The sequence below is a fragment of the Oncorhynchus mykiss genome, chromosome 2 (assembly GCF_057628025.1).
Source record: "Oncorhynchus mykiss isolate SJ-2025 chromosome 2, ASM5762802v1, whole genome shotgun sequence".
NCBI lineage: Eukaryota > Metazoa > Chordata > Actinopteri > Salmoniformes > Salmonidae > Oncorhynchus > Oncorhynchus mykiss.
In genome coordinates, this window is record NC_143023.1 from 41,529,792 (window position 1) to 41,555,172 (window position 25,381).

A 25,381-nucleotide genomic window follows, 5' to 3' on the forward strand; every position below is an offset into this window, starting at 1 on the left:
AGGAGAGACCGCATGTTTTCGTTGCAGGCCGTGTCAGTGGCACTGTATTGTCCTCAAAGCGGGCAAAAAAGTTATTTAGTCTGCCTGGGAGCAGGACATCCTGGTCCGTGACTGGGCTGGATTTCTTCCTGTAGTCCGTGATTGACTGTAGACCCTGCCACATGCCTCTTGTGTCTGAGCCGTTGAATTGAGATTCTACTTTGTCTCTGTACTGACGCTTAGCTTGTTTGATAGCCTTGCGGAGGGAATAGCTGCACTGTTTGTATTCGGTCATGTTACCAGACACCTTGCCCTGATTAAAAGCAGTGGTTCGCGCTTTCAGTTTCACGCGAATGCTGCCATCAATCCACGGTTTCTGGTTAGGGAATGTTTTAATCGTTGCTATGGGAACGACATCTTCAACGCACGTTCTAATGAACTCGCACACCGAATCAGCGTATTCGTCAATGTTGTTGTCTGACGCAATACGAAACATGTCCCAGTCCACGTGATGGAAGCAGTCTTGGAGTGTGGAGTCAGCTTGGTCGGACCAGCGTTGGACAGACCTCAGCGTGGGAGCCTCTTGTTTTAGTTTCTGTCTGTAGGCAGGGATCAACAAAATGGAGTCGTGGTCAGCTTTTCCGAAAGGGGGGCGGGTCAGGGCCTTATATGCGTTGCGGAAGTTAGAGTAACAATGATCCAAGGTCTTTCCACCATCGATATGCTGATAAAATTTAGGGAGTCTTGTTTTCAGATTAGCCTTGTTAAAATCCCCAGCTACAATGAATGCAGCATCCGGATAAATTGTTTCCAGTTTGCAAAGAGTCAAATAAAGTTCATTCAGAGTCATCGATGTGTCTGCTTGGGGGGGATATATACGGCTGTGATTATAATCGAAGAGAATTCTCTTGGTAGATAATGCGGTCTACATTTGATTGTGAGGAATTCTAAATCAGGTGAACAGAAGGATTTGAGTTCCTGTATGTTTCTTTCATCACACCATGTCATGTTAGCCAGAAGGCATACGCCCCTGCCCCTCTTCTTACCAGAAAGATGTTTGTTTCTGTCTGCGCGATGCGTGGAGAAACCCGTTGGCTGCACCGCCTCAGATAGCGTCTCTCCAGTGAGCCACGTTTCCGTGAAGCAAAGAACGTTACAGTCTCTGATGTCCCTCTGGAATGCTACCCTTGCTCGGATTTCATCAACCTTGTTGTCAAGAGACTGGACATTGGCAAGAAGAATGCTAGGGAGTGGTGCACGGTGTGCCCGTCTCCGGAGTCTGACCAGAAGACCGCCTCGTTTCCCTCTTTTTCGGAGTCGTTTTTTTGGGTCGCTGCATGGGATCCATGCAGCGCTACAAAGTATTAACTTAAGGGGGCTGAATAATTTTGCACGCCCAATTTTTCAGTTTTTGATTTGTTAAAAAAGTTTGAAATATCGAATAAATGTCGTTCCACTTCATGATTGTGTCCCACTTGTTGTTGATTCTTCACAAAAAAATACAGTTTTATATCTTTATGTTTGAAGCCTGAAATGTGGCAAAAGGTCGCAAAGTTCAAGGGGGCTGAATACTTTCGCAAGGCACTGTATCTTACACTTATCGTCTTTTTCTCAACACAATCTCTCTACTTATCTCTCCCTGTTATATTCCCCTGTTCCTCTATCCTGTCGTGCTTGTGGATGGGCTTGGGTGGGGATGGATGGGGGGGTTGTAGGTTTAGATACCCCCCCTGATCCCACTAGCACCTCTGAGCCAGCCGCTGTTGCTGCTGCTGATGCTGCAGCTGGTCCAGCTTCCACGCCCACGGTGGCCCATACGGATGGCCCCGCCGTGCCCTCTGTGGTCCCCGTGGTGGTGCTGCCCGTGCCCGCCACTACCGCCTCAGACATGGATCTGTTCGGAGGTCAGTGGGGGTCAGCCTCATGGGAGGAATCATCATGGCAGACTACACAGCAGCTGTCTGCTTGTTTGGAGAAATCTCTGACATGCTCACATGTAGTTACACCACCTGGTTTTCACACTCTCACATTTACGAGTTTCAGTATACACTACATACACCTTAACAAAAATACTCTGTTCATGAAATTCTGTATTTGTGAAAAATTCTAGTTATTGACATCTAATAAGGACACTAATTTCCAAATGTTCCCTCGCTAAATAATGATTAGCTTGACAGATTATTCATTATTTGGGCACTACATCAATCAATCAATTATTTATCTAAGACAGCAAGCAGGTGAGGAAGTTTTTGCTCTGCACTGTATGGAGAACAGTAGAAATTGTAGCCCATGCTCGGCATATCTCCTCTTTTCGCTCACATATCTAATAGTAGATATACAGAATTAAATCCCCTATAAAAATTGTATAACAAATTATGGCCCTCTTTTCCATGGAGAACAGCCTCTGTCAAAGAGAGATGTTGCTTTGCCCATCGCTGAGCATGGCATTTCCTGTCACACAGCACAAGCTTATGATAGAATCATGTTATCTCTTCACTTTCCCAGCGTGTACAAACATTGTGCACACTGAATGCAGCTTTATGCAGCCGGGAAAGTACAGGCCCCATTCATATGATACTAATAAGATCAGCAATTTCAGCAATACATCTTGTATTCTCTGTTTTCTTCTAATGCTGATCGCTCATCTTTCTGTTTCTCACATTCTCTCTATTCTCCTGCTCGTTATTTACCTCCTCATCTCTGTTTCTCCTGCCTCCCCCTGTTTTTCTCTGGGTGTTGCATTGTGGTCTGTGTCCACTGTCCCCTCCTCTCATGTCCGGTACCCCAGATGCGTTTGCACCCTCCCCAGGTGACGGCCCGCCCAGCAGGGCGCCTGCTGCTGATGCATGTGCCGGATCTGGTGGGTGATAACACTGCTCAGTGTGTGTGTGTGTGTGTGTGTGTGTGTGTGCACTCTTCCAACACACGTGTGTGTGTTTGTGCAAGAGTGTGTGTGTGTGTGTGTGTGTGTGTGTGCACTCTTCCAACACACGTGTGTGTGTTTGTGCAAGAGTGTGTGTGTATGTGTGTGTGTGTGTGTGTGTGTGTGTGTGTGTGTGTGTGTGTGTGTGTGTGTGTGTGTGTGTGTGTGTGTGTGTGTGTGTGTGTGTGTGTGTGTGTGTGTGTGTGTGTGTGTGAGAGATCCTGAAGCTTGGGTAACTCCAAGCTGCTTCCGCTACCATATGGGACAGTAGTAAATCATCTGAAACATTGCATTGGGGCCTACCGTCCTGACCCTAACCCCACTATTGGGGGCTCAAGCCTCGGCCTCCCTCTCTACCCCTCCGCCACTCAGCCCTGCTTCAGAACAGTCCCCCTGCTTCTCTCAGCTCGTAATATTCACCTGGTGATGAATACTCGAGTAAAACACAGTTGTATAATTTTCGCCCAAATCCTACAATTGTTTATATTTCATATAAATGATGCCACTTACTAATCATACTAACTGACCATCTTTATTTACCCTGTTTTGTTTCTCTCTTTGGCCTGAATGTGTAAGTATTAATCGACCACTGTGACTGTAGAAGTCCAAAAGTACAGTGTGTGTAATTCACACGGCTCCATTACCGTGTGTGTATGGAGCTTTGGGCTTATGGCAACGAATAGTAGGACAGTTTTATGTTGAATTATGCACATTTTTCTACATTAACTTTATTCTGTGCCTTTATCATGTATTTGGATTCTATGTACACAGAGCTTATCAGTGTGGAAGCAGATTCATGCCCAAATTTTATTAATTGTGTTTGTTTTGGTGTGATTCTGCTTCCATGTGTATGTACTAGTTCTAATATAACCACTAGACATCGTCCTCTGTGGCCTGTCTATGTAACTACAGTATTTACCAAATCCAGCTGTAGCCCATTCCCTTTAATGAGTCTGAGTGTGAGACAGGGAGTTTTCTAACCTGGGGCTGTAGTATAAAGTTAATGGTTTCTTTTCTTTACTTCCCACTAACCCTCATTATGGAAGCTCCTCTAGACTCACAATGAAATGCATTTTACAGTGTTTGTTGTTTTAACAAACTCTCAACTCCCCCTACTCTCTTCCCATCCTCCCTTTTCTGGTTATATCCCTTAAACCCCCTAACCCCCATCCTCCTTCCTCCCCCCTCCTGAAGACCCCTTCGCTCCATCGGAGGGGAGTGCGAACTTGGCTCCAGAGATGGACCTCTTTGCTATGAAGTTCGATAACACGCTGGCTGCCCCAGAAGCAGCCAGCCCCACCTCTAGCGCAGTGCCGATCATCGTCGCCCCCATCGAGCCCCCTGCTGCCGCCCCCGCTCCCTCCACTACCACCACTGAGTCTGCAGCCGCCCCCGCCCCTGCCGTCCCCACTCTAGACCTCTTTGGTGGTAAAGTGCACATTCTACTTTGCACACTGCATTGCTCTGCACTATGACAATGATGACGATGGTGATGATAATGACGATGACACAGTAACTTCCCTACATTTTTGGAATTATGGCTATGTTTTTTTGGTCTGTTATTATTCGTTTGATTCGTTTGATTTAAGTCACAGGCATTGAGTGAATCACACATTTTGACCACCCTTGCAAATGAGAAAAGAAATGGATATGATGATGGGCACATTATAAGGATCTATCAAATGATGGTTGTTCTCTGCATCATTCCTGTGCAGACTAGGAGTAAATACACAGATCTCAAAACCGGATGCCTTCTAATGGTATACTACAACTATTGAAACTAACTGCACCACTTTACGATGTAAGATGTCATGAGCATGTACGACTATGAGCCCCTCATAATGTCTTCATTTCATAATGAGCAGTCAGCTTGACATAGGGCTTATTATTACACATTATAAAGCCTCAGACATGCTTATAACAGGTTTTGAAGCATTATACTTGCAGGCTTTTACAAAACAAACCTTTTCAGTTGTCAGTAAATCTTTGTTGTATTGGCTTCCAGAGGCATTGATTAAGTAACCTGTCAGCACCAGATATTGGCCTGTCAACTGGTTGCATTCATAGGGGTGTTTCAACATGTTGTGATTTCAACCCAACCTCTATCATGAACTATTATAGTCAGTCAAAGCTAGAGGGGAGTGAGCAGAGTTGTGATGAGGAGGGAGAAAATTATTTGAAAAGGAGTGAAACGCGGAGGTATTACCTGATCGTGGTAAATAAAAAAAACACACTTTCATTTTCCGCTGAAAGAGTGTTTGATAATGTGTGCCTTACTGAACTCGACCTAGTTGTTATGGTCACTCTAACTGCAGTGTGCCTGCATGACAACCTTTGCTTTCTTCACCTCCAACTTCTGACCAAGGTTGTAGATATCAACACCCTTCATTTGAGCCAATCTTCATTTTTTATCTTTCACCTGATTTTATTTCATATTTTCCTTTGTTTACAATAAATAGTTTGCAATTATTTTTTAAATAAAGAGTAATCAGTAACACTTTGTAACAACTTACAAAGTGTTACGCTACTTTAATGTCATTTAAATGTTTTTTTGTTGTTGTTGCTTTTCTCCCTTTCCCTCTTAACTCATGCTGTATAGATTGTATACTGAATGTAACTGTGTGTCCTTGTTTATAGATTCTATGTTTGATTCTATTCCTGAGAAAAGCCCTACCGCAGAAAAAGATGATGCTGCTGTTACTCCTAGCGTAGACCTATTTGGGGCAGGTACAGGATGTGGATTGCTTTCTTTTTTTGGAACCTCTTCTTCCTCTCTTCTGTCCTTCCTCCTCAGCCATCTGTTTTACCACACGTCTTGGTTTGTCCCCATAGTGGTATGCGACTTGTGCATGCACCCAATCCAGGGTTGGGTCAATTTGAATTTGTACTCAGTCAATTCAGGAAGTGATTTGAATTTAACATTCAAAATTGGTCAATTGTTTGAAACAAGTAGCTTCTTCTTTTCTGTTTATTGAGAAGTAATAAAATGTATTTTCAATTAAATCGTAATTTCATTTTACTTCCTGTATTGACTGACTTCGAATTGATCCCAACCCTGGACCCACTGGCTTAATAACAATAACTCCTACCACTGCTTTCACTCTCTCTGTTATGCTAATGCTCCTCTGTGCTCTTCTACTTCACTCTTCCTACTTCCTCTACCTTCTTCCTCGGGTGTTTCCCTGGAAGATCTCCCTACTATCTCTCGCGGGCCCTCTCCTTTGCCTCCCGAGGCCAATGCTGATGAAGACCTCTTGTCTGGTGTGACTGGTGAGTTACATTATCTGCTCACTCTTAGCTGACCTCAATTCATGATCACCTATGGGTCTACTTCCTGTATCTCCAACTCTGCCTGCATGACTACAGCATACAGTGGTACAAGTTATTTTCTGAAGTACAAGCACTTCCCTGTCAGCCTGTCAATCAATGTATCTCTTCAGGAAGTGACCAGAACTTTGTCTTTTTTGTGATCAGATGAAACAGAATAAATAAAATTGCCAAGTACATTTACATGTACCAGGAATTTGACATGGTAAAATGGTGCTGCCACAATAAACAGAATATACAGACAGAATATATAGACAAAGAATTTACACAAATCCACATACCATTATGTACAGTGTAAACAGCACAAACCAAACAATTATGCGTAGTAAGGATGCATAAACATATTTACTGTAGATGATACAGTTGAAGTTGGAAGTTTACATACATTTTATCCAAAAACATTTAATCTCAGTTTTTCACTATTCCTGACATTTAATCCTAGTAAAAATTGCGTCTTAGTTCAGTTAGGATCACCACTTTATTTAAAAAATGTGAAATGTCAGAATAATAGTAGAGAGAATGATTTATTTCAGCTTTTATTTCTTTCATCACATTCCCAGTGGGTCAGAAGTTTACATACACTACATTATAATTTGGTAGCATTGCCTTTAAATTGTTTAACTTGGGTCAAACGTTTCAGGTAGCCTTCCACAAGCTTCCCACAATAAGTTGGGTGAATTTTGGCCCATTCCTCCAGACAGAGCTGGTGTAACTGAGTCAGGTTTGTATGCCTCCTTGCTCGCACAAGCTTTTTCAGTTCTGCCCACACATTTTCTATAAGACGAAGTCAGGTCTTTGTGATGGCCACTCCAATACCTTGACTTTGTTGTCCTTAAGCCATTTTGCCACAACTTTGGAAGTTTGCTTGGGGTCATTGTCCATTTTGGAAGACCCATTTGCGACCAAGATTTAACTTCCTGACTGATGTCTTGAGATGTTCCTTCAATATATCCAGATCATTTTCCTACCTCATGATGCCATCTATTTTGTGAAGTGCACCAGTCCCTCCTGCAGCAAAGCACCCCCACAACATGATGCTGCCACCCCTGTGCTTCACGGTTAGGATGGTGTTCTTCAGCTTGCAATCCTCCCCCTTTTTCCTCCAAACATAATGATGGTCATTATGGCCAAACAGTTCTATTTTTTTTTCATCAGACCAGAGGACATTTCTTCAAAAAGTACAATCTTTGTCCCCATGTGCAGTTGCAAACCGTAGTCTGGCTTTTTTATGGCGGTTTTGGAGCTGTGGCTTCTTCTTTGCTGAGCAGCCTTTCAGGTTATGTCGATATAGGACTCGTTTTGCTATGGATATCGATACTTTTGTACCTGTTTCCTCCAGCATCTTCACAAGGTCCTTTGCTGTTGTTCTGGGATTGATTTGCACTTTTCACACCAAAGTACGTTCATCTCTAGGAGACAGAACGCGTCTCCTTCCTGAGCGGTATGACGGCTGCGTGGTCCCATGGTGTTTATACTTGCCTACTATTGTTTGTACAGATGAACGTGGTACCTTCAGGCGTTTGGAAATTGCTCCCAAGGATGAACTACAATTCTTTTTCTGGGGTCTTGGCTGATTTCTTTTGATTTTCCCATGATGTCAAGCAAAGAATTACTGAGTTTGAAGGTAGGCCTTGAAATACATCCACAGGTCCACCTCCAATTGATTCAAATGATGTCAATTAGCCTATCAGAAGCTTCTAAAGCCAGGACATCATTTTTTGGAATTTCCAATCTGTTTAAAGGCACAGTCAACTTAGTGTATGTAAACTTCTGACCCACTGGAATTGTGATACAGTGAATTATAAGTGAAATAATCTGTCTGTAAACAATTGTTGGAAAAATTACTTGTGTCATGCACAAAGTAGATGTCCTAACTGACTTGCCAAAACTATAGTTTGTTAATAAGACATTTGTGGAGTGGTTGAAAAACAAGTTTTAATGACTCCAACCTAAGTGTATGTAAACTTCCAACTTCAACTGTATATATAGTACCACTCGAAAGTATGGACACGCCTACTCATTCAAGTTTTAATTTTAATTTTTACTATTTTCAACATTGTAGAATAATAGTGAAGACATTAAACTATGAAATAACACATATGGAATCATGTAGTAACCAAAAAAGTGTTATATATATATATTATATTTAAGATTCTTCAAAGTAGCCAGCCTTTGCATTGATGACAGCTTTGCACACTCTTGGCAAAGCATGCCATTCCATGAGCACAGCATTTATTTTTCAACTCAAATCAATGAGCCCATTCAGTCCTCCGTGACAACAAAATCTATAATCAAAAGTCCATATTATTTCAATAATAGCTCAAATAATGATTCCATATGTGTTACTTCCTAGTTTTGATGTCTTCACTATTATTCTACAATGTAGAAAATAGTCAAAATAAAGAAAAACCCTTGAATGAGTAGGTGTGTCCATACTTTTGACTGCTACTCTATATAATGCAGTTTTTTCAAATTGTGGTGCAATACTCTCCTCTCTCATTCTGTAGATGCATTCTCTGCTATGGCTCCAGCACCAGCAGTGGCTCCAACTCCAGCTCAAGCCCCGGCACCAGCTCCAGCTCCTGCACCAGCTCCAGCTCCTGCCCCTGTAACGGTATCTCCTCCCAAACCTGAGCCCTCTGCACCTGCACCTGTCATTGATCTGCTGGGTGCGTACTGTACCACGAAATCCACCACTTCCTGTACACCTTCATGGGTTGATTTGACTCATGCTGAGTAACCTCTGACCTTTTCCATACTCTGTTCATCTATTCGTCTTGTGTACTTTGTTTACAGTGATTTTTTTTATTGCCATTTCTCCATTGTTAAATATAGCTATTAGGTGTGAAGGATATTTGTATGTGGAGAGCTGTTCACGTGTAAGTATCTTCGTAGCCAGGGTAATAGACCCCTGATAAGTCTTGATCTAGGAGAGAGGTAGTGTCATTTGTTTGGTGTAGCAGTATATCCCAGAAGTTTTCTTCTGCAACTGCTTTTGAATGATGTAGCCAATGGTTCAGTGGTATCATTGCTTGTTAGTTAGCTGTGAATGCGTTAGTAGCAGCCATCGTGTAGAGACGTCACCCGCCCTGAAACCTACAAATACTGTCACCCGCACCAAGAAACACCTTTGGATTTTCTGGGTCAGTGGTATTATGGCTTCTTGAGTTGCGATGTTTTGATGTGCAGAGTGTTTTGAGTTCATTCACAGGTTGGGATGGAAATTCTACCCTTTTGCAATTGCATGGTACTTAGAGGTGTGTGTGCTTGCGCGCCTTACTGCAGGGTTGGGGAGTAACGGATTACACGTAATCCGTTAAATGTAAGGGATTACAAAAAATGGTAACTGTAATCCGTTACATTACCAGCTAAAATATTGTAATCAGATTACCAATACTTTTGAAAAACGTAATGATTACTTCGAGGATGACTTTTAAATTCAGAAAGGATGTTTGCGGAAAAAATATCTTTGACACTTCTCTGTTTTCTCAATGACATTCAAATCAGCATTGAAAAAAAGGCTCAAGTTTAAATTTGTTCCACCTGAGTCTGACCACAAGTCAGAGAACCCTGTGATGACATAGAAAATGTGTTTGATGGATCGCGGGAAAAGAGCAGGAATAGGTTTTTGTAGGCTACAGTCCAAGCTGTCTTCCAACTTGAATCAACGCTTGGAGGTAAGGGTGACAGTAGTGGTGTAGTCTACGGGGATACGGATTTCACTTATTATTGATGTCTACATAACGTTGTGAATCACACTGCTGCTCTCTCATTTAGCTATTTGCGCGTTACGGATTGTGGTTGTTGTGGATGGCTGTTCCTAAATCTAAATGTGTATTTGAACCCAATAACGGTAGAATTCAAGAAGTTTAAATTGCCTATCAACCATTGTGTTTGAAACCAGTGGACATCCAGTGAAAAATGCGATCTTCAACTAGCTGCATAGTGCGGATCCCAGCCTATTGAATAAAAGTGGGGCTTTTATAGCTCAATCTAATTCAGGTTGATTTAAAAAAAAATCCATAGACCTAATGGACGCATGCTCAAACTCACACACTTTTGAATAGACTTAAAGGGGCGATCTGTAGTTTCTACATCTATTTTTTGATTTATAAATTATATAAACAGTACCAGTCAAGAGTTTGGACACACCTACTCATTCAAGGGTTTTTCTTTATTTGTACTATTTTCTACACTGTAGAATAATTATGAAGACATCAAAACTATGAAATAACACATAAGGAATCATGTAGTAACCAAAAAGAAGGAGTCACCCTTTGCCTTGATGACAGTTTTTTACATTCTTGGCAAAGCATGCTATTCCATGAGGGCAGCATTTATATTTAACTCGAATCAATGAACCCAATCAGTCCTCCATGACAACCAAATCATAAAGAAGAGAATAGGGCTGGCTAATAAGTCCTTAGTTTTGAGGTTATGCGCTGATAAAACAATGAATCTATACTTCCATATTTCTAAGTCCTATTCTTGAAGATCAAGGGGTATAACATTTAGTGGAATGACTGGAATTCTGATACACTTTGGTTTTTAATGTAAAGATATAATTTAATTGTATTATTATATGTAGTAGAACGCAATGGGTAAGAAGAAGCCCACATAACCAAACCATAAAGTAAAACGTAACATCCATATATGGCCAGCTATGTAATGCCTCTTAAGGGGAAAGTAATCTAAAAGTAACGGAATGTAATCAGATTACATTACTGAGTTTGGGTAATCCAAAAGTTGCGTTACTCATTACAATTTTGGACAGGTAACTAGAAACAGATTACATTTAGAAAGTAACCTACCCAACCCTGGTTTACTGTATGGCTCATGGCTAACTAACTGTTCTTTACCCTCATGCTGCGTTCCCGATGGCTGGCTGGCTGTCACTCTATAGACACATTCAGTTGTCCTGCTCTGTTGGACGCTACGCCCGCTGCCCCCGGGGGACCAGGAGAGGATCTGTTGGGTGGTACGCACACACACACACTTTAGCTTTAACCCAGTTGTAACACACCATAATCAATGTCCTGGTGAGCAGCTAATTAGTCAAATAAAGTGAGCTGGATTAGGGTTGTAGTAAAAGCTTGCAGGACTGTGGTTCTCCAGGAGAAGGGTTGGGCTGCTCTAAGATGTCCATCTGCCGTTTGTGATTCATACTGCATGTACAGTATGTTAATATTGAATACCATGACACAATGCAACTTAAATCAATGGAAACAAAAATCATTATCACCGTATATAATACTCATTCAAATGGTTCCCCACTTCCAGGACTGATGTCTCCTAGCCTGGCTCCCACGGCAGCCCCTGCTCCTTTGGCCCCCGCTTTGGCCCCGGCCCTCGCCCCTACGCTGGCTCCTGTCTCAGCCCAGAATGACTTGCTGGAGTGTGGCTTCGACACCCTCGGCTCCCTACCCCCACTAATGCCCGCCACACCAGCAGCTGCAGACACAGTGCCGGCCTCAGCAGCACCCTCTGGTGGCTTTGATGCATCAGGTAGGGGACACAGTCTGCTCCATGAATATATCCTGAGGGAAGTGTGTGTGTTCTGCATGCATGACTGATGCTGCCACGCTCCACCGCCGCTGTCCTTATTATGTAACGCTGAGGGCTCAACGGTCACCACTGCTGACGGTTTAATTCCTTAACAGTGCCTCTCTCTCTCACTCTCACTCTCACTCTCTCTTGTCTCACATGCGCACATGCCAATGCTTACTACTGTGCTCCCCATCCTATTTCAACTCCTTCTTTCCCTATATGTTGGTCTCCCTCTACCTCGCTCCGTCCTCGCGTTCTCTGTGTTCTCTCTCCCTGTCACATACTGCCTTTCCACATTTCTCTCCTCACATCCTTTCTTTGTCCACCGCTTCAATCCCCTCCTCTTGCCCACTCTGCCCTTGTCTCTTTCTGCCCCCCCCCCTCTCTCTCTCTGTCACTGCTGGGTCATTGCTTGCTGCTACTGCGTAATTGGTGAGTTCACAAGACTTTCTCCCGCTAGTACTTTGCAGTATGTGCTGTTTTGAGACGTTCCCCATTTTAAAAAAATATTCCCTTTTTGCATGTTTCAATATGTTTGTCTCACATATGTATTACTCCCATTTGTAACATTTGCCAGATTCTACCCTCAATTCAACATAGTGCTCTTTGAAGCTGCGCTGCTGGCACTGTGGTGGTCTAAAACCACATTGAAACACAGTTATAGACTTGAATGTTCAGATTCTGTGGTAGTGAAGGCCTTACAGTGGGTATATATTGATCTCTCGTGGACAGACTACGTAGACATAAAAGGTACCAAACCGAGATTAGGTGTATATTGTTTCTGCCCTGCTCGGTACATGCATTGCACTGCACTGAATGGCTATTGTTGTGGTGATGATTTCACATCTGCTCCTCTTTGTGAAGATTAGGGATTATATAGGTTTTCATCCATGCTGCATGTCACTAACATCTTACTCAACCTTATTTCTACCCTTTCCCTGTAAGTGTTTGGCGGATTAGGGGACATACTGATGCCAGCCATAACACCCCAGTCCACTGGGGGTAGTGTGGGCAGCACTGGCAGTGGTGGGGTCAGTACCAAGTTTACACCCGCGGTCGGGGTTGGCATGACAGGCGCCACAGCTATTAAACGGCCATCCATCGGGGGCGACTTGGACTCCTCCCTGGCAAACCTGGTTGGAGGCATGTATTGATCACACCTGGACAGTCTTGACGGTTCTGATTACTGTTTTTTTGTCCGTTTAATAATGAGTTCTGAAATGACGTTTTCTTCTCTTGCAGATCTGGGGATTCAGAAAAAGTACGTATGGAGTTTCTTTGTGTTCGTGCTTGTGTGTGCGTGTGCGTGTTCTCCTTTTCTTTGTGTGCTTCCTAAATAACAATCAAAGTCATGCGGTATCTGGTGTGTATTCCCAAACCTTCCAGCTAGCTGATGACAACTTTGGTGTCATGTGTGTCTCATATAGGGACCATCAGTGGAATGAGAAGAAGCTGACAGGAGGATCTAACTGGACCCCCCAGGTAGCCCCTCCCAGCTGGGGCGCTCCTGGACCTATGATGGTAAAAGCCTCCAGAAGCCTCCCAATATTAGCAAAGAACCGCTATTGGGACATTTGTTATTGAAATCAAATCAACGTTTATTGGTCGTGTGCACAGGATACAGGTTGTAAATTGTACAGTGAAATGCTTACTTGCAAGCTCTCCTCAACAGTACAATACACATTTATACAAAAAAAAGTTATAAAAATAGTCATGTTTGGAAATATACACAATAAGAATATACAGTGTAGACTATAAAATGTGCTAGAGTGAGTAGTGATATGGTTGAGCAGCTTAGATAAATAGTAGCGGCAATGGTACATGGGTTTGTGCGAGTGTGCGTGTGTGTGCGTGCGTATGAGGTGTATGTGTGCGTGCGTACGTACGTGCGAGGTGTTTGTGTAAGGGTGGGTGAGTGAGTGAAAGTCTCTTAGGTGCAGCTGTGAAGAGAGTCAGTCTCCAGTGATGGACTGGGCAGTCTTCACCACACTCTGTAGAGCCTGGAGAGTGTAGCATTTTTGTATATTGGAAAAGGATTGTAAATTGGAAAAGGATTGTTCAGGAATGGAAATTATGTTCTATGTCATAGAGCTGTGAACTGTTTATGTCTTGACTTCGTGTTTCTAGGGTGGCCCCGCCCCTGGAGCCCCTGGTGCCCCTGGAGCCATCCCTCCGCCCATGGGAGCACATCCTGGCTTTAGCATGGTGAGATACTGGACTGGATGCCCAGAAACCAACATGGACAGCTAAACGTATAAATGAGCTCAGTGTTCTTATTCAAGACAGGACGTCGTTATTGGTCAATTCCATTAACCCCTTCCATCTCTGTCCAGGCCTCAGCAGCTGGATCTGGAGTTCCCATGATGCCTCCCATGATGATGGGACAGCCAATGATGGGTCAACCCATGAGACCACCCCTGCCAGGAGCTGCAGCACCAGGGGCACTGGTAACACACATGCATGCACACACACACGCACGCACACAGATACACACTCACATTCATTCTCAGATACATTTTTTCCACACCCTCAAACACATACAGTACACAGTAGAGTGCACATAAGTATACAGAATCACCTGTTACTCCTTCAGTAGTAAACATATTTAAGGGGGAAATATACTCATATGTTCTTCATTAGTCCACTTTTGATACAGTCCCATAAAATGATGCATGTCAACATTCATGTTTTCATGTGGTCTCCTGATGGCCAAAATCAAAGTGTGAAACATCATCATAAGACTTTTCTACAAAGTAAACACAGGCTTGCTATTAGGAAAGCTATGAGACTTATATGAGCAAAATAAATATATTTTTAAAGGCAATGTTTTTGAAGTGGTACTCAATTCGTTTTTCTGTTTTCCAGCTGTCTTCAGGACCTGCTGCCACCCAGAGCAAAAAGCCCAAGGACCCACTGGCAGACCTCAACCTCAAGGACTTAATGTAAATCCCCCAGCCCAGGTGTGTGTTCAGCACTTTCCTCTGTCATCTTGGTGTAATGCTTGTCTTGCCTGGTCTCAGATCTATGTGTGTGGTTTTGACAACTTATGATCCTTGTCATGCCAATGACTATAGGAGTTGGTTATACAGCACAAAGAGATCTGGGACCAGGCTAATGCTAGCCATGTGTCAGTGGTCAAACTTAGGGTATGTTTTTCTCCTTATTGTCTTCCAGCTCTTGTTTTTCTGGAGCTGGGCCCTCTGGCCGCCTGTCTTATTTCGGCGTTCTCTACAACCTGGGACACCAGAGACCCTCCTCAGCTACTCACCCATAGGAGACCCCCTTCCTCCACCCCATCCCAGCCCCCTGTGTAATGTTGTAGCACAAACTGTGAAAGTGACACCTTAAGTGAGGAAAAAACAAGTGTGTGCTTAACTAGATGTAACCTTTTGTCTAAACAAAACCACACAAAACATATTTTAAAAAAAATGTCTATCAAAGCAAGCCAGAAACCCGAGCGGAAGCTGAAGGCGTATGTGCTGTATGTATTTAGATCATTTTTTCCAGTAGTGTTGGCGTGTTGAGTTGAATGATGGATGCGTGTTTGTTTGATGCCCTCAACTCCACCTTCGGCCCTGCACTGGCCTTCTGATCACTCAAGAGAGGAGGGGGTTCCACCCTGCCTCACCCTGATTGGATAAGAAGGGTAAGCAAAGCAGCCCTGTCATTTTTGGATGAAACGTGCAATGTGTCGTTTGCAGAAGTTCTTCTTTGTTGTTGTATATACATTACGCATCTTTAAGGATTCTGTCTACTCTGTATGTCTGTGGAAGAGCATATTGATGTGAATCTGATATCAAATTGTAAGAAGTCATGTGACCATTATCTTATTTCCCGTCATCTTTTGAACGTATTTAGAAACAAATATGATATGAGTATATGATTAATATGAATAAGCAACATGTACGGGCTCCTGAATCCTAAATGACCATCCAATGATTTTTTTAAATTATATTTATTAGTTTTTTTGTCAGCGCTTATTTTTCTATTTATTTATTTTTTAGATTTTGCGCATCGTGTCCAGCTTTATTTGTATTTTCTCTCTCTGTTGACATTGTTTGCGAATCTGCTATAAAACATTGTCGGATATTTTTTACCAACAGATCGTATCTTATCGCTTATTTACAGAGAAAATGTGTTTTCCTAATCCTATTCAAGATAAAGGTCAAAGAGTGTATATCAGGAGCCAGATGTTGCCAGTACCTCATATCTCAATACAGAGGACAACAGTCTTTTGTTAAACCACTAAAACAAGTTGTGTACAGTTAGTCTACTTCCTGGTATCAGCGGCACTCTCCCTATGGACCTATCACTGTCCTCCTCATCAGTGGTCTGTTGTTTGATTTTCATAATTGCTCATACTTTATTATTATCATTATTACTATAACTAGACCACGGTTAGGTACTGGATATGTAGTGTTATTTTTGTATTTGAGAAGAAACATACATCCTTGTCTCCCTATTCCCCCACCCCAGAATTTGTTACATATTTCTGTTCCGTTTCCTCCCCCATTGTTAATGAATCAGTAATATTGTACATGGTAGCATGGGCGGAGAGGAGAGCCTGTGTATACCCAGTCAAAAGAGGACACTGTTGAACAGTGTGGCTTCCATGTATATCTAGGCAGCTGTTTAGAACCAGTGAAACCAGTCCTGTGCTGTACAGCCCCAGATATAACAGATCATTTGTTGTGTCATTGCAAGACTGTTTCGACAATTGTTGTGGGAAAAAATATGGATTGAAAAATGGGAAAACATGCTTTTTTTCATTATTGAGTTACATTTTTTTTTAAATATCTTATTATTATTATTTACTATGCCCCTCCCCAGTGCATGTAAGCCCTTTGAGATGCAATAAACTCAATGATGGAAAGAATCGCCCATTAATGATCACCAATCCTTTTCTCATGTTGATAGACCAGATCATGGACACATTGCATTTTTAATCTGGTGCACTAATTGTCATGACATTGTAAGGCCTTTCTTGGGTTGTGTTCGTTAGGGCGCACAACTGAAAACATTTTAAAATGTAAATGACTGTTTCTTATTGGACAGGTCCAAGTAGTCCCTCCATGTTTCAGTCTGTTTTCTTCCATTTGTTGCCTAATGATCATGACCCTGGCTACAGGCATAGATGTGTCATAGATACATACATACATCACTTCTCCTCACGGGAAAATGAAAACACACATACAAGTTGTAATCTTGGTTTAATTGTTGTTTTTTCAATCATGGTGAAATGTTATTCATTTAATGTATTTTGTCATCAATGGCAAACTCGTATAAATTGTGGCACATAATAAACCAGATTCATCAACATGACCCCTTTAGAATGATGATTGTTTTCATCAAATAACGTTATGGCATTTGTTATGGCATCACCACTACCCTTCAAATGACATGAATCTAATGGGAAACTGAATATTGAAATAACGTTTTTAATCTGAAGGCGCTGTTACATCAAACCCACTGTGTAGCCTCATATTAAATACATAGTTACAGTACTAGGCTATCAAAAATATATTCCGATAGGTCTCCCCAAAGTGTACAATTTCATATGAATTAAATTAGCACCAAGTCTCTGAATAAGCACCATCATTTTTATGTGCATGGCAATGAAACCACATTTGAATGCACTGCTAGAGTAAAAAAAGAACGAACGGTAAGGACTGAAAACAATCATGTTTTATCCAGGATCCCTCTGGAACCTTTCACTATTTAGTCATAGAAACATACTCTTATAAGAAAAGGTAGTTTTACAAAAAGGGACATTACAGAAAACTCAAAGAGCTAGATATACACTATTTTAAACACCAGTATGTTGATTTAGAAAATATTTAGGAAAAAAGACAGTTATAACCTCTTTAATAAACTCAAATGTTAATTTCTCCGAAAAAAATGTAGCTTTTTTCTGGGTCGTTCACCAAAGCCAATGCAAACTTGTTCCTTTTGCTAGAAAAGGGAACACATTTGAAAATGTTAACGTCTCCGCGTTCATTAACCTGCCTGGAATATATGAAATAACAAGCATCGCTCCCCTGAAACAGCTGAATATACAACATTTTATCAAAATTGGTCAAACCTAAAACTCTGTCAAAATATTCCCATTAGCATAAACACAGACCTAGTAGGACCTGTCAATATATAATCATGATATTCATACATTTCTAGAAATTTTGCTTTTTAATAATTAAATAAATTAGACAAGGCAGAACAGCCATAGTTCTCTTTGATCTGTTGACGAGTTCCTGTAATCAACAACAGTGAGTCTGTATGGCCGCTTGTGTGTGATGAATGCTGTGATGAGGCAATCTGTGCCAGTTGCCAGTGGGAAGCACAGGAGGTAATATAGAAGAAGACAGAGGAGAGGCAGTCGGGTAGGTCCCTGGTTCGTTGGTGATGGAGGCAGGAGGGTGGAGGGGTGTTGTGGCATGTTGTGTGTCCCTCAGGCGTCCCGGCACTCGCTGGAGTCCCCATGGACCCAGTAACAGATCTGGGCATACTTGAGGGGCGTAATCCTCACCGCCACATTGTAATCCTGCTGCGCCCCATTGCCGTTGACATCCACCCACTGATGGCCAGAGAACACCCCGATGATCTTCCTCTTCCATTTCTTCTTGCCGGGCTCTTTGAGGCGGATGTAGACCCCGGAGCCGCTGGAGCCGGGCTTGGCATCACAGTACTGATACAGCAGGTCTTTGGACTCCTCCGACACCGAGCAGAAGCGGTACACCAAGTTGCCGGGCCGGTCGTCGTCAAAGCCTGAGAAGTGGATTCTGCCGGCGGGCAGATTCTTGACCGAAGGGATGACGCCCAGGTCCATGTGCTTGACCTTCTGGGCCTTCTTCAGCTCCAGCACGGCATAGTCGTAGTCAGCCGCCACACCGTCCGATGCCCCGCCTTTGAACCAGCCTTTAGGGACCTGGGTCTGCTTCACTCTGGTCCACCGGAAGGATGGCTTCTCGACCTCTGCGCTGCGACGACTGCGGCTCTTTCTGTCTTTCCCTTTCCTTCCTTTCCTCTCATTCCCTCCATCTTTCTCTTCTTTCTCTTCTTCTTCCTTGTCTTCTTCTTTCCTCCTCTTGCCTTTACCCCGTCCTCTCTTCCCCTTCCCTCCTTTCCCACGCCGGGATTTCTCCTTGAGGACGCCCACACGTAGCTTCTGTGCTCCGCTCACGTAGTCCTGTCCGTCGTGGATGCAGTGGGCGGCCGTTAGGACATGTTTGGGGGATAACAGGACACCAGAGCAGCCCGTGGAGATCTTGACGGAGGTGGAGAAGGGGTACTTAGTGGAGAACTGCTTGTCAGCGATACTGAAGCGGGTGTCTGTGCCATAGACCTCCCGTCTGCGGCGTGACTTGGAGGAAGAGGAGGAGTTCCCAGCAGGCCAAGCGTTGACCTCGTTGAGGCCCTGCACAGACACAGAGGTCAGGGTGCGCGTTCCGTTCTCGTACACCGTCTCATAGGACAGGAACTCCTCCAGGTCAGCTAGAGAGGGGTCGGGGAGGCGACGCTGGCACTCAATCCCACAGGTTCCATTCAGCTTTCCCTGAGGTTTGGCTGTGAAGCCGGGGCTGCTAAGGGCCACCGTCCTCCTGTTCCTTACCAGTGGCACCTTCCACTGCGGCCAGGTATACTCATCATCTCCTCCTGTGGCCTCATGGGCTTCCACAGCCACCACCACGGCCAGCAACGTCACTGAGAGCAGGAGACACAGGGGTACGGGGACCATTGCACAGATGGGCCTGGCTCTGGAGGGGAGAGGAGAGAAAGACACATTATAAGCGATGGTAGAGAATGCTGTGGTGCAAATACAGTGCGCTGTCAATGCTTTGTCAACATGCATGAGGGCTTTTTAAATGGCTTCATATGTCTCTAATGAATAGAATAGACGGAAAGAGACCAAAATTTGCTTGCTACTCTACTCCCACAACATACAAACACAAGCAGTATAGGCAACCAAATCTGTGGGTTAGTGAAAACGTTCTACTAAAACACATTTTCATGTGGTTGTTACAGAAACCCCTGTTGGCAATTTACAGTTTGAAGCATCCATCTGTTGTTGGTCAAACTTTTCAGCTGGGATGGGATGGAATTTCATTTGGAGGGTATTTTTTATAAGTCTAACTCTGAATAGAAACATAATCAGACAAAGATAAATGACTTCAAATCCCCCCCTTCCCCAAAATACATCCAGCACCAGCGTGCCACATCCACAGGAGGGCAATGTAACCCAGAAAATGAAAGTCTCACAGTTGCCAAATTCAGAGCACTGAGAAAAAAAGCTGTCAAAAAAGTGGGCTGTGTCTGTGGCTAACAAAAGACACAAGAGCACTCCTTGTTTACTAGCACAGTTTTTTTTTTCACGGACACAACCATCTTTAAAATGCTCATATCAACAAAAAGAAGGGTTAGCAGCATCTTAATATGGAAACGATTAAAATATAACCAACAGAATAACCAACGGTCTCTCAAGAAATCATAGCATTTCATTGAGTTAACATAGAAGCTGTGTGGTTGAGAGGAGATTTGAGAGCCTGAGGCTGAGTGGAGGCTGTGGCCAGTGAGGAAGAGAGGAGGAGGAGAGGACCATCCCGGGGGCTCTGACTGTACTGAGAGGGTGGCTTGGAGCTTAGCCACATGGTTAGCTTTTAGCTGTCAGTAATGACCATATCTGGTTTCTCTCTGAGTCTATGCTGCTCTCTGCTTCATTCCACCCACAGTTTGAAGACGTAGGCCAACATGACATCACACAAGATGAGAGTTAGACTGTGGCCAAACTGGGCTGATAGCTGTGGAGGAAATTTTAATTCAGGGAATTTTATTCATTCAACAGACCATCACTTCACAACTGAGCAGAGAAATAGCCCTTTGTCAGCAGTTGCGTAGACGTAGCTCAACCGCAATTCTATACAAAGAATAGAACAGGGGAAGTCATTTGAGCTACCGTGCATTTCATAAAGGGGCCTAAGCAGTAGTGCTGTAGTGAAGTAGTGCAGTAGTACAAATCCAACAACCATTTCAAACAATGTTGGGGTGGGATAGAGGTGAAGTGAGAAAAAAACGAACTGATTGGAGTAAAAAAATGAATTTTACCTTTATTTAACTAGGTAAGTCAGTTAAGAACAAATTCTTATTTTCAATGATGTCCTAGGAACAATAAGTTATCTTTCTTGTTCAGGGGCAGAACAACAGATTTGTACCTTGTCAGCTCGGGGATTTGAACTTGCAACCTTTCGGTTATCTAGTCCAACACTCTAACCACTAGGCTACTCTGCCGCCCCGCCCCACATTCATCCAGCATGTTTGAAGAGCCTTAATAGCCTTTGGCATACTGGCTAACATCTGACCTTCCAGCTGGAGGCCGAGCCTGTGAGGAAGGGGCGAGCGTTGGTGGCCAGGTGTCTTCCTTGCATTCCCATTCAATCAGATGCTAGGCAGTGTGAAAGTGAAAAGCCGCCAGGTGTTGCACGGTGGACGGATGAAGAAATAATCCCATCAAAGGATGTGCTGTTGCATCACCAACCATAGGTTACAGGGGACCAGGCCAGTTTGACATTATCCAACCACACCTCTTACAGGGGAGTTATCCTTCTTCCACCTCATGTAGCAAACCATATGCCCTGCCTGTTTCAGACAAGTGGTATGACTACTGTAAGGGCAAAGGTCACACATGACCTATCCCAGAATAGCATGTATAATGCCATGTTATGTCATCTTAATGCAGTTCTGTCAATGGTAGGTCTTGACACCTGAGTATTCTGATTTATTGGCCTCAGTTTTTGTCTACAAATCAAATCGGTCAACTGTGGATGGGATAGCCATGTACACAACACCATACATCTTCAAACCAACCTTATCCCGTAATAAAACAAAGTAGAACGTAAAACATGACATTAGAATGACTCAATGCATTAGAAATGGGATGTCAAGAATTTGACCCAGGTTTCTGGCCAACAAGACACGTTTTCCCAGACCAAGAAATAAGACAAATTCAACAGAAAAGTGAAATTACTGAGGATAGAGTGGAAACTGATACGGTGCCAGTATAATTTTCTGTTAAAGAAGGCCTGCATTTAACTGAGTGATTTTCCATTACAGTATAATCTCTAAAACTCCATCCCATACACCATTTTCCACTCCAGCGCTTGGTCGAAAGAATCCCGCGCACGGCCACCAAAAGATGGTGCTAGAATGCAATCTCTCTCGCGCGCTAATTTCATTTTTTTTGTTCATAATTCGGATTTTTATGGGAAAATATAATCTAAAATCAAAGTGGAAAAATGTCGATACAATAAAAATCATTGCAAGCAAGGGTGTCCTCTGGGTCCTAAAGTAGCACTAACTTCAGTAATTGTAATGCAAATATGTTTTTGCTAATAACTTTAGACTCACACAACCTCTTGCAAAGGGAAAATGAGATCAACTATTGGTTTTCAATAAAGCCATGAGTTGTCGAATAATATAAAAATCCATAATAACCTCGCAAAATAGGTTTCTAATCTCAAGGTTAAATAAATTATGTGCGTTATAAATAATTGTTTTACGTTACTATATATAAATATTTTATTTTTAAGAACTCTATGGGAAAAATATATATATAAGATTGTAGCCTAAAATCGAAACAAGAATAAAATAAAATAAGTTAATTAATTAGCCTAACACATGTTCATGTAATAAACAAACTGTCATGTATTCCGTCCATATTGTTGTCTCAATGACTAATTAGATAGTAAAAAAAATACTTTAACGAATGACAAACAGATACAAATCGTCATCCAAAACAATATTAGACTTGCAATGAATAGAATAAAATGAAAATTCCCATCAATATATAATTTTGCAATATCACCATTACCAAACCAGACCACCAGAAATCAAGAAAATAGATCAAAAACCCTATTATGAAAATAATGAAGTGAGAGACCCATTGTCCAATAGGTTCCATCAACAAAATAAACAAAAGGCTCTGGAACTCCATACCTGCTTTCATTCGATTGATTGATATGACAATTCCGCAAATCAGTTTTTTATTTCCAGAAAGAAACTGCTATAGCATCTAAGACGTCTTCTTATCAGTGGACGAAAGTCCCCTTCTCCTCATCGCATTTGCACCAAAGAGGCTGAGAGAAAGTCACAGCAGCCAGAGCCCTCCGTGCGGGCTGCGCTTGATGCTGAGAGAGGGAGGAGGGAAGAAAGGTCTGAAAAATATTTTTTCACTTGCGACAAATCTGTTTACATAGGCCTACATGGGAGTGACCAGCCGGTTCAGCTAAAAAGGCTGGAATGATTGAATGAATGAGTATTTGTCAGTCTATGCAACGCAACAGTCCTATGTGGCCGTCAATGGGATGGTGCGCTCATGAGATGCTGTTGCGCCCTATGAAATACGTATTACATTTCAGTGTCATTTTGTACACTTTATTCAATGGAGCTTTCATTCGACCGGGGACTGGAATTAGTTCCAGGGAGCCCAGAATGGCCCTCGCAGACTGTTTTCATTGTCGCCCGTCTGAACTCACACATCTGCTGCACTTGTCTCTGTGCTCGATGAAGTGATAAACACACTGGCAGGGGGTATCTGCCCTGTATGCACCCATGCGGTGACAGAGAGCACTATTCAGGAAAACATGCCTAGAATAGTGAAGCTAACTGTCCAACGGGATGTAGAGCAAATTAATCGGTGCTCATTTCCAGTTTTATAGGGAGGATGTGCTTCACTTGGATCTGCCTGTCCACACATGCATCACGTGTAAAGATAAAGGGAACTACCCACACTAATCAGAGGAGGCTGGTTGGAGGAGCTATGTGAAGATAGGCTCATTGTAAAGACTGGAATGGAATAAATGGAAACATCAAACATATGGAAACCACGTTTGACTCCATTCCATTAATTCCCTTCCAGTCACTACAATGAGCCGTCCTCCTCTAGCTCCTCCCACCAGCCTCCTCTGCCAGAATTGACTGACCATGTACTGTAAAAAAAAAAAGCCAACTTAACCAATTGCTTAATCAGCGTTATTCTGTGAGTTGGGTGGACTTCAAGAAGGACAAGAAATTGAGCTAAAGTGTGAACATTTGTTCACACAACAAACTTTGCTCACAGTAATCTGAATGTATAAAAACATTGTTGAGTGGAATTACAAATTAATGTTTGGAAGAGAACACTGTAGGGGAGAGTGGGGTAAGCTGAGCCAAAGTGTTAGTTCAGCCACCCTTTGTTTCCAGGAAACAATACACAAAATGAATCATATGACCAAATATGGAGTCTGTGAAGGAAGAAAACACATGGAATAAGTGGCATGCAAGTTAGCTCCAAAAAAATACAGATTTTCACAAAGTCACAAACCTTTGCCCACGACTGCCTTGTGAAATACAAACTCGACACTATGTTTTAATGTTTAGAAACGTTAATAATCATCGCTTGTGATACAGCTTTCAAAACGTATGTCCCTTATCTTTTCATCAGCGAGAAAGAAGAAAAAAGATACACTTACTGTGGCAGTTTTGCACACATCCACAAGGCTATGGGTGCCTCCATCTGACGAAACTACACTTCCGCTACACTTCCTGAGTTATGCTTACACACAGGTGTTCAGAGCATGTTAGATAGTTAATTAGCACAGGGTTGCCTCTTGTCTTCAGTCGGTCTTCCGGTAACAAGCGATGTAACAGAGATATTGCCGTGTGGTAACACAAACCCTATCAAGTTGTGTATCAATTTAACGTTTTGTTTTTTGAAAATGACTTCACGCTGATATAAAATATAGGGTTCTTATGCTTCCAAAACTGTACTGCAAGCGATGCATGTTAATGTTCAGACCGAGCGTCAGGATCCTAACAATTCTCCCCCTACAGAAAACGCCTTCGTCCAATTACTCTTATGTATAATGTAATGGAACTAAGAGTCATGATCAAGGGCTAGATGCTACCTGGAGGCAATGGCAGCCTGCTAATAACAGTAGAATATAATGCTACATAAGTCACTGCTCTAGAATCTGATAGATTCAAATAATGCGGTTTGTTATTTAATGTGTATAACACAAAGGACTGCATGCTGTGTCCAGAGGTAGCAGAGGAAGTTCAGAGACTGTTCAGGGAATGCTCCTAACCACTGACAAGATGTGGTGGCTTTTCATGCACTTTTCAGCAGCCATGGCATCACCCAGGTGGGTGATATAATATTGGCTATAGAGGACGAGTACCCGAGGAGGGGCTCAAATGAAGTGACTGACCATTCAGAGAAGCAGGTGTGGTGCATTGTTGAAGAGCTCCGGTCCTGTCTAGTTTTAGACTGTCTTTGTTTCTCCTCGGCTGTCCCATCGATGCCCCATCCACTGAACCTCCACTGAACCTCTACTACCTTTCCAGCCCAAACTGTCTCAACTTCACCCTGAAGCCGACTGAGACATTCAATCTCCATAATTTAAAATGGGCTCCCTTAGTGGCGCAGTGGTCTCAGTGCAAGAGGTGTCACATCCAGCCGTGATTGGGAGTCCCATAGGGCGGTGCACAATTGACCCAGCGTAGTCCAAGTTTGGCCGGGGTAGGCCGCCCTTGTAAGTAAGAATTTGTTCATAACTGACTTGCCTAGTTAAATAAAAA

General features: G+C 42.8%; 2 protein-coding genes across 6 annotated transcripts in view; one reads left to right on the forward strand and one right to left on the reverse strand.

Annotated features, from left to right (window-relative positions):
* LOC110489919 (clathrin coat assembly protein AP180) overlaps positions 1-17,098 on the forward strand; it is a 75,194-nt gene extending 58,096 nt beyond the window's left edge. The window contains exons 16-30 of one of the 5 annotated variants that reach the window (XM_021562938.3): positions 1,695-1,883; positions 2,768-2,839; positions 4,097-4,330; positions 5,540-5,629; positions 6,092-6,172; positions 8,737-8,898; positions 11,133-11,207; positions 11,510-11,734; positions 12,722-12,919; positions 13,019-13,037; positions 13,204-13,297; positions 13,904-13,981; positions 14,110-14,223; positions 14,642-14,736; positions 14,951-17,098. In XM_021562938.3, the coding sequence (XP_021418613.3) occupies positions 1,695-1,883; positions 2,768-2,839; positions 4,097-4,330; positions 5,540-5,629; positions 6,092-6,172; positions 8,737-8,898; positions 11,133-11,207; positions 11,510-11,734; positions 12,722-12,919; positions 13,019-13,037; positions 13,204-13,297; positions 13,904-13,981; positions 14,110-14,223; positions 14,642-14,722 (1,712 nt within the window). In that variant the 3' untranslated portion in view covers positions 14,723-14,736; positions 14,951-17,098. The remainder of the gene's footprint in view (positions 1-1,694; positions 1,884-2,767; positions 2,840-4,096; positions 4,331-5,539; positions 5,630-6,091; positions 6,173-8,736; positions 8,899-11,132; positions 11,208-11,509; positions 11,735-12,721; positions 12,920-13,018; positions 13,038-13,203; positions 13,298-13,903; positions 13,982-14,109; positions 14,224-14,641; positions 14,737-14,950) is intronic. The other 4 variants (XM_021562946.3, XM_090199836.1, XM_090199844.1 and 1 more) reach the window with 4 other exon arrangements.
* On the reverse strand, positions 16,970-23,398 carry LOC110489954 (inactive serine protease 35). Its single transcript, XM_021562991.3, has 2 exons — positions 22,760-23,398; positions 16,970-19,527 (listed from the first exon to the last, which is right to left on the reverse strand). The coding sequence occupies exon 2, from the start codon at positions 19,506-19,508 to the stop codon at positions 18,222-18,224; it is 1,287 nt and encodes a 428-aa protein (XP_021418666.2). The 5' UTR covers positions 19,509-19,527; positions 22,760-23,398; the 3' UTR covers positions 16,970-18,221.
* Between the last annotated feature and the right edge of the window lie 1,983 nt (positions 23,399-25,381).

Coding starts and splice junctions, on each gene's coding strand:
- LOC110489954 (XM_021562991.3), bottom strand. CDS start 19,508: ATGGTCCCCGTACCCCTGTGTCTCCTGCTCTCAGTGACGTTGCTGGCC.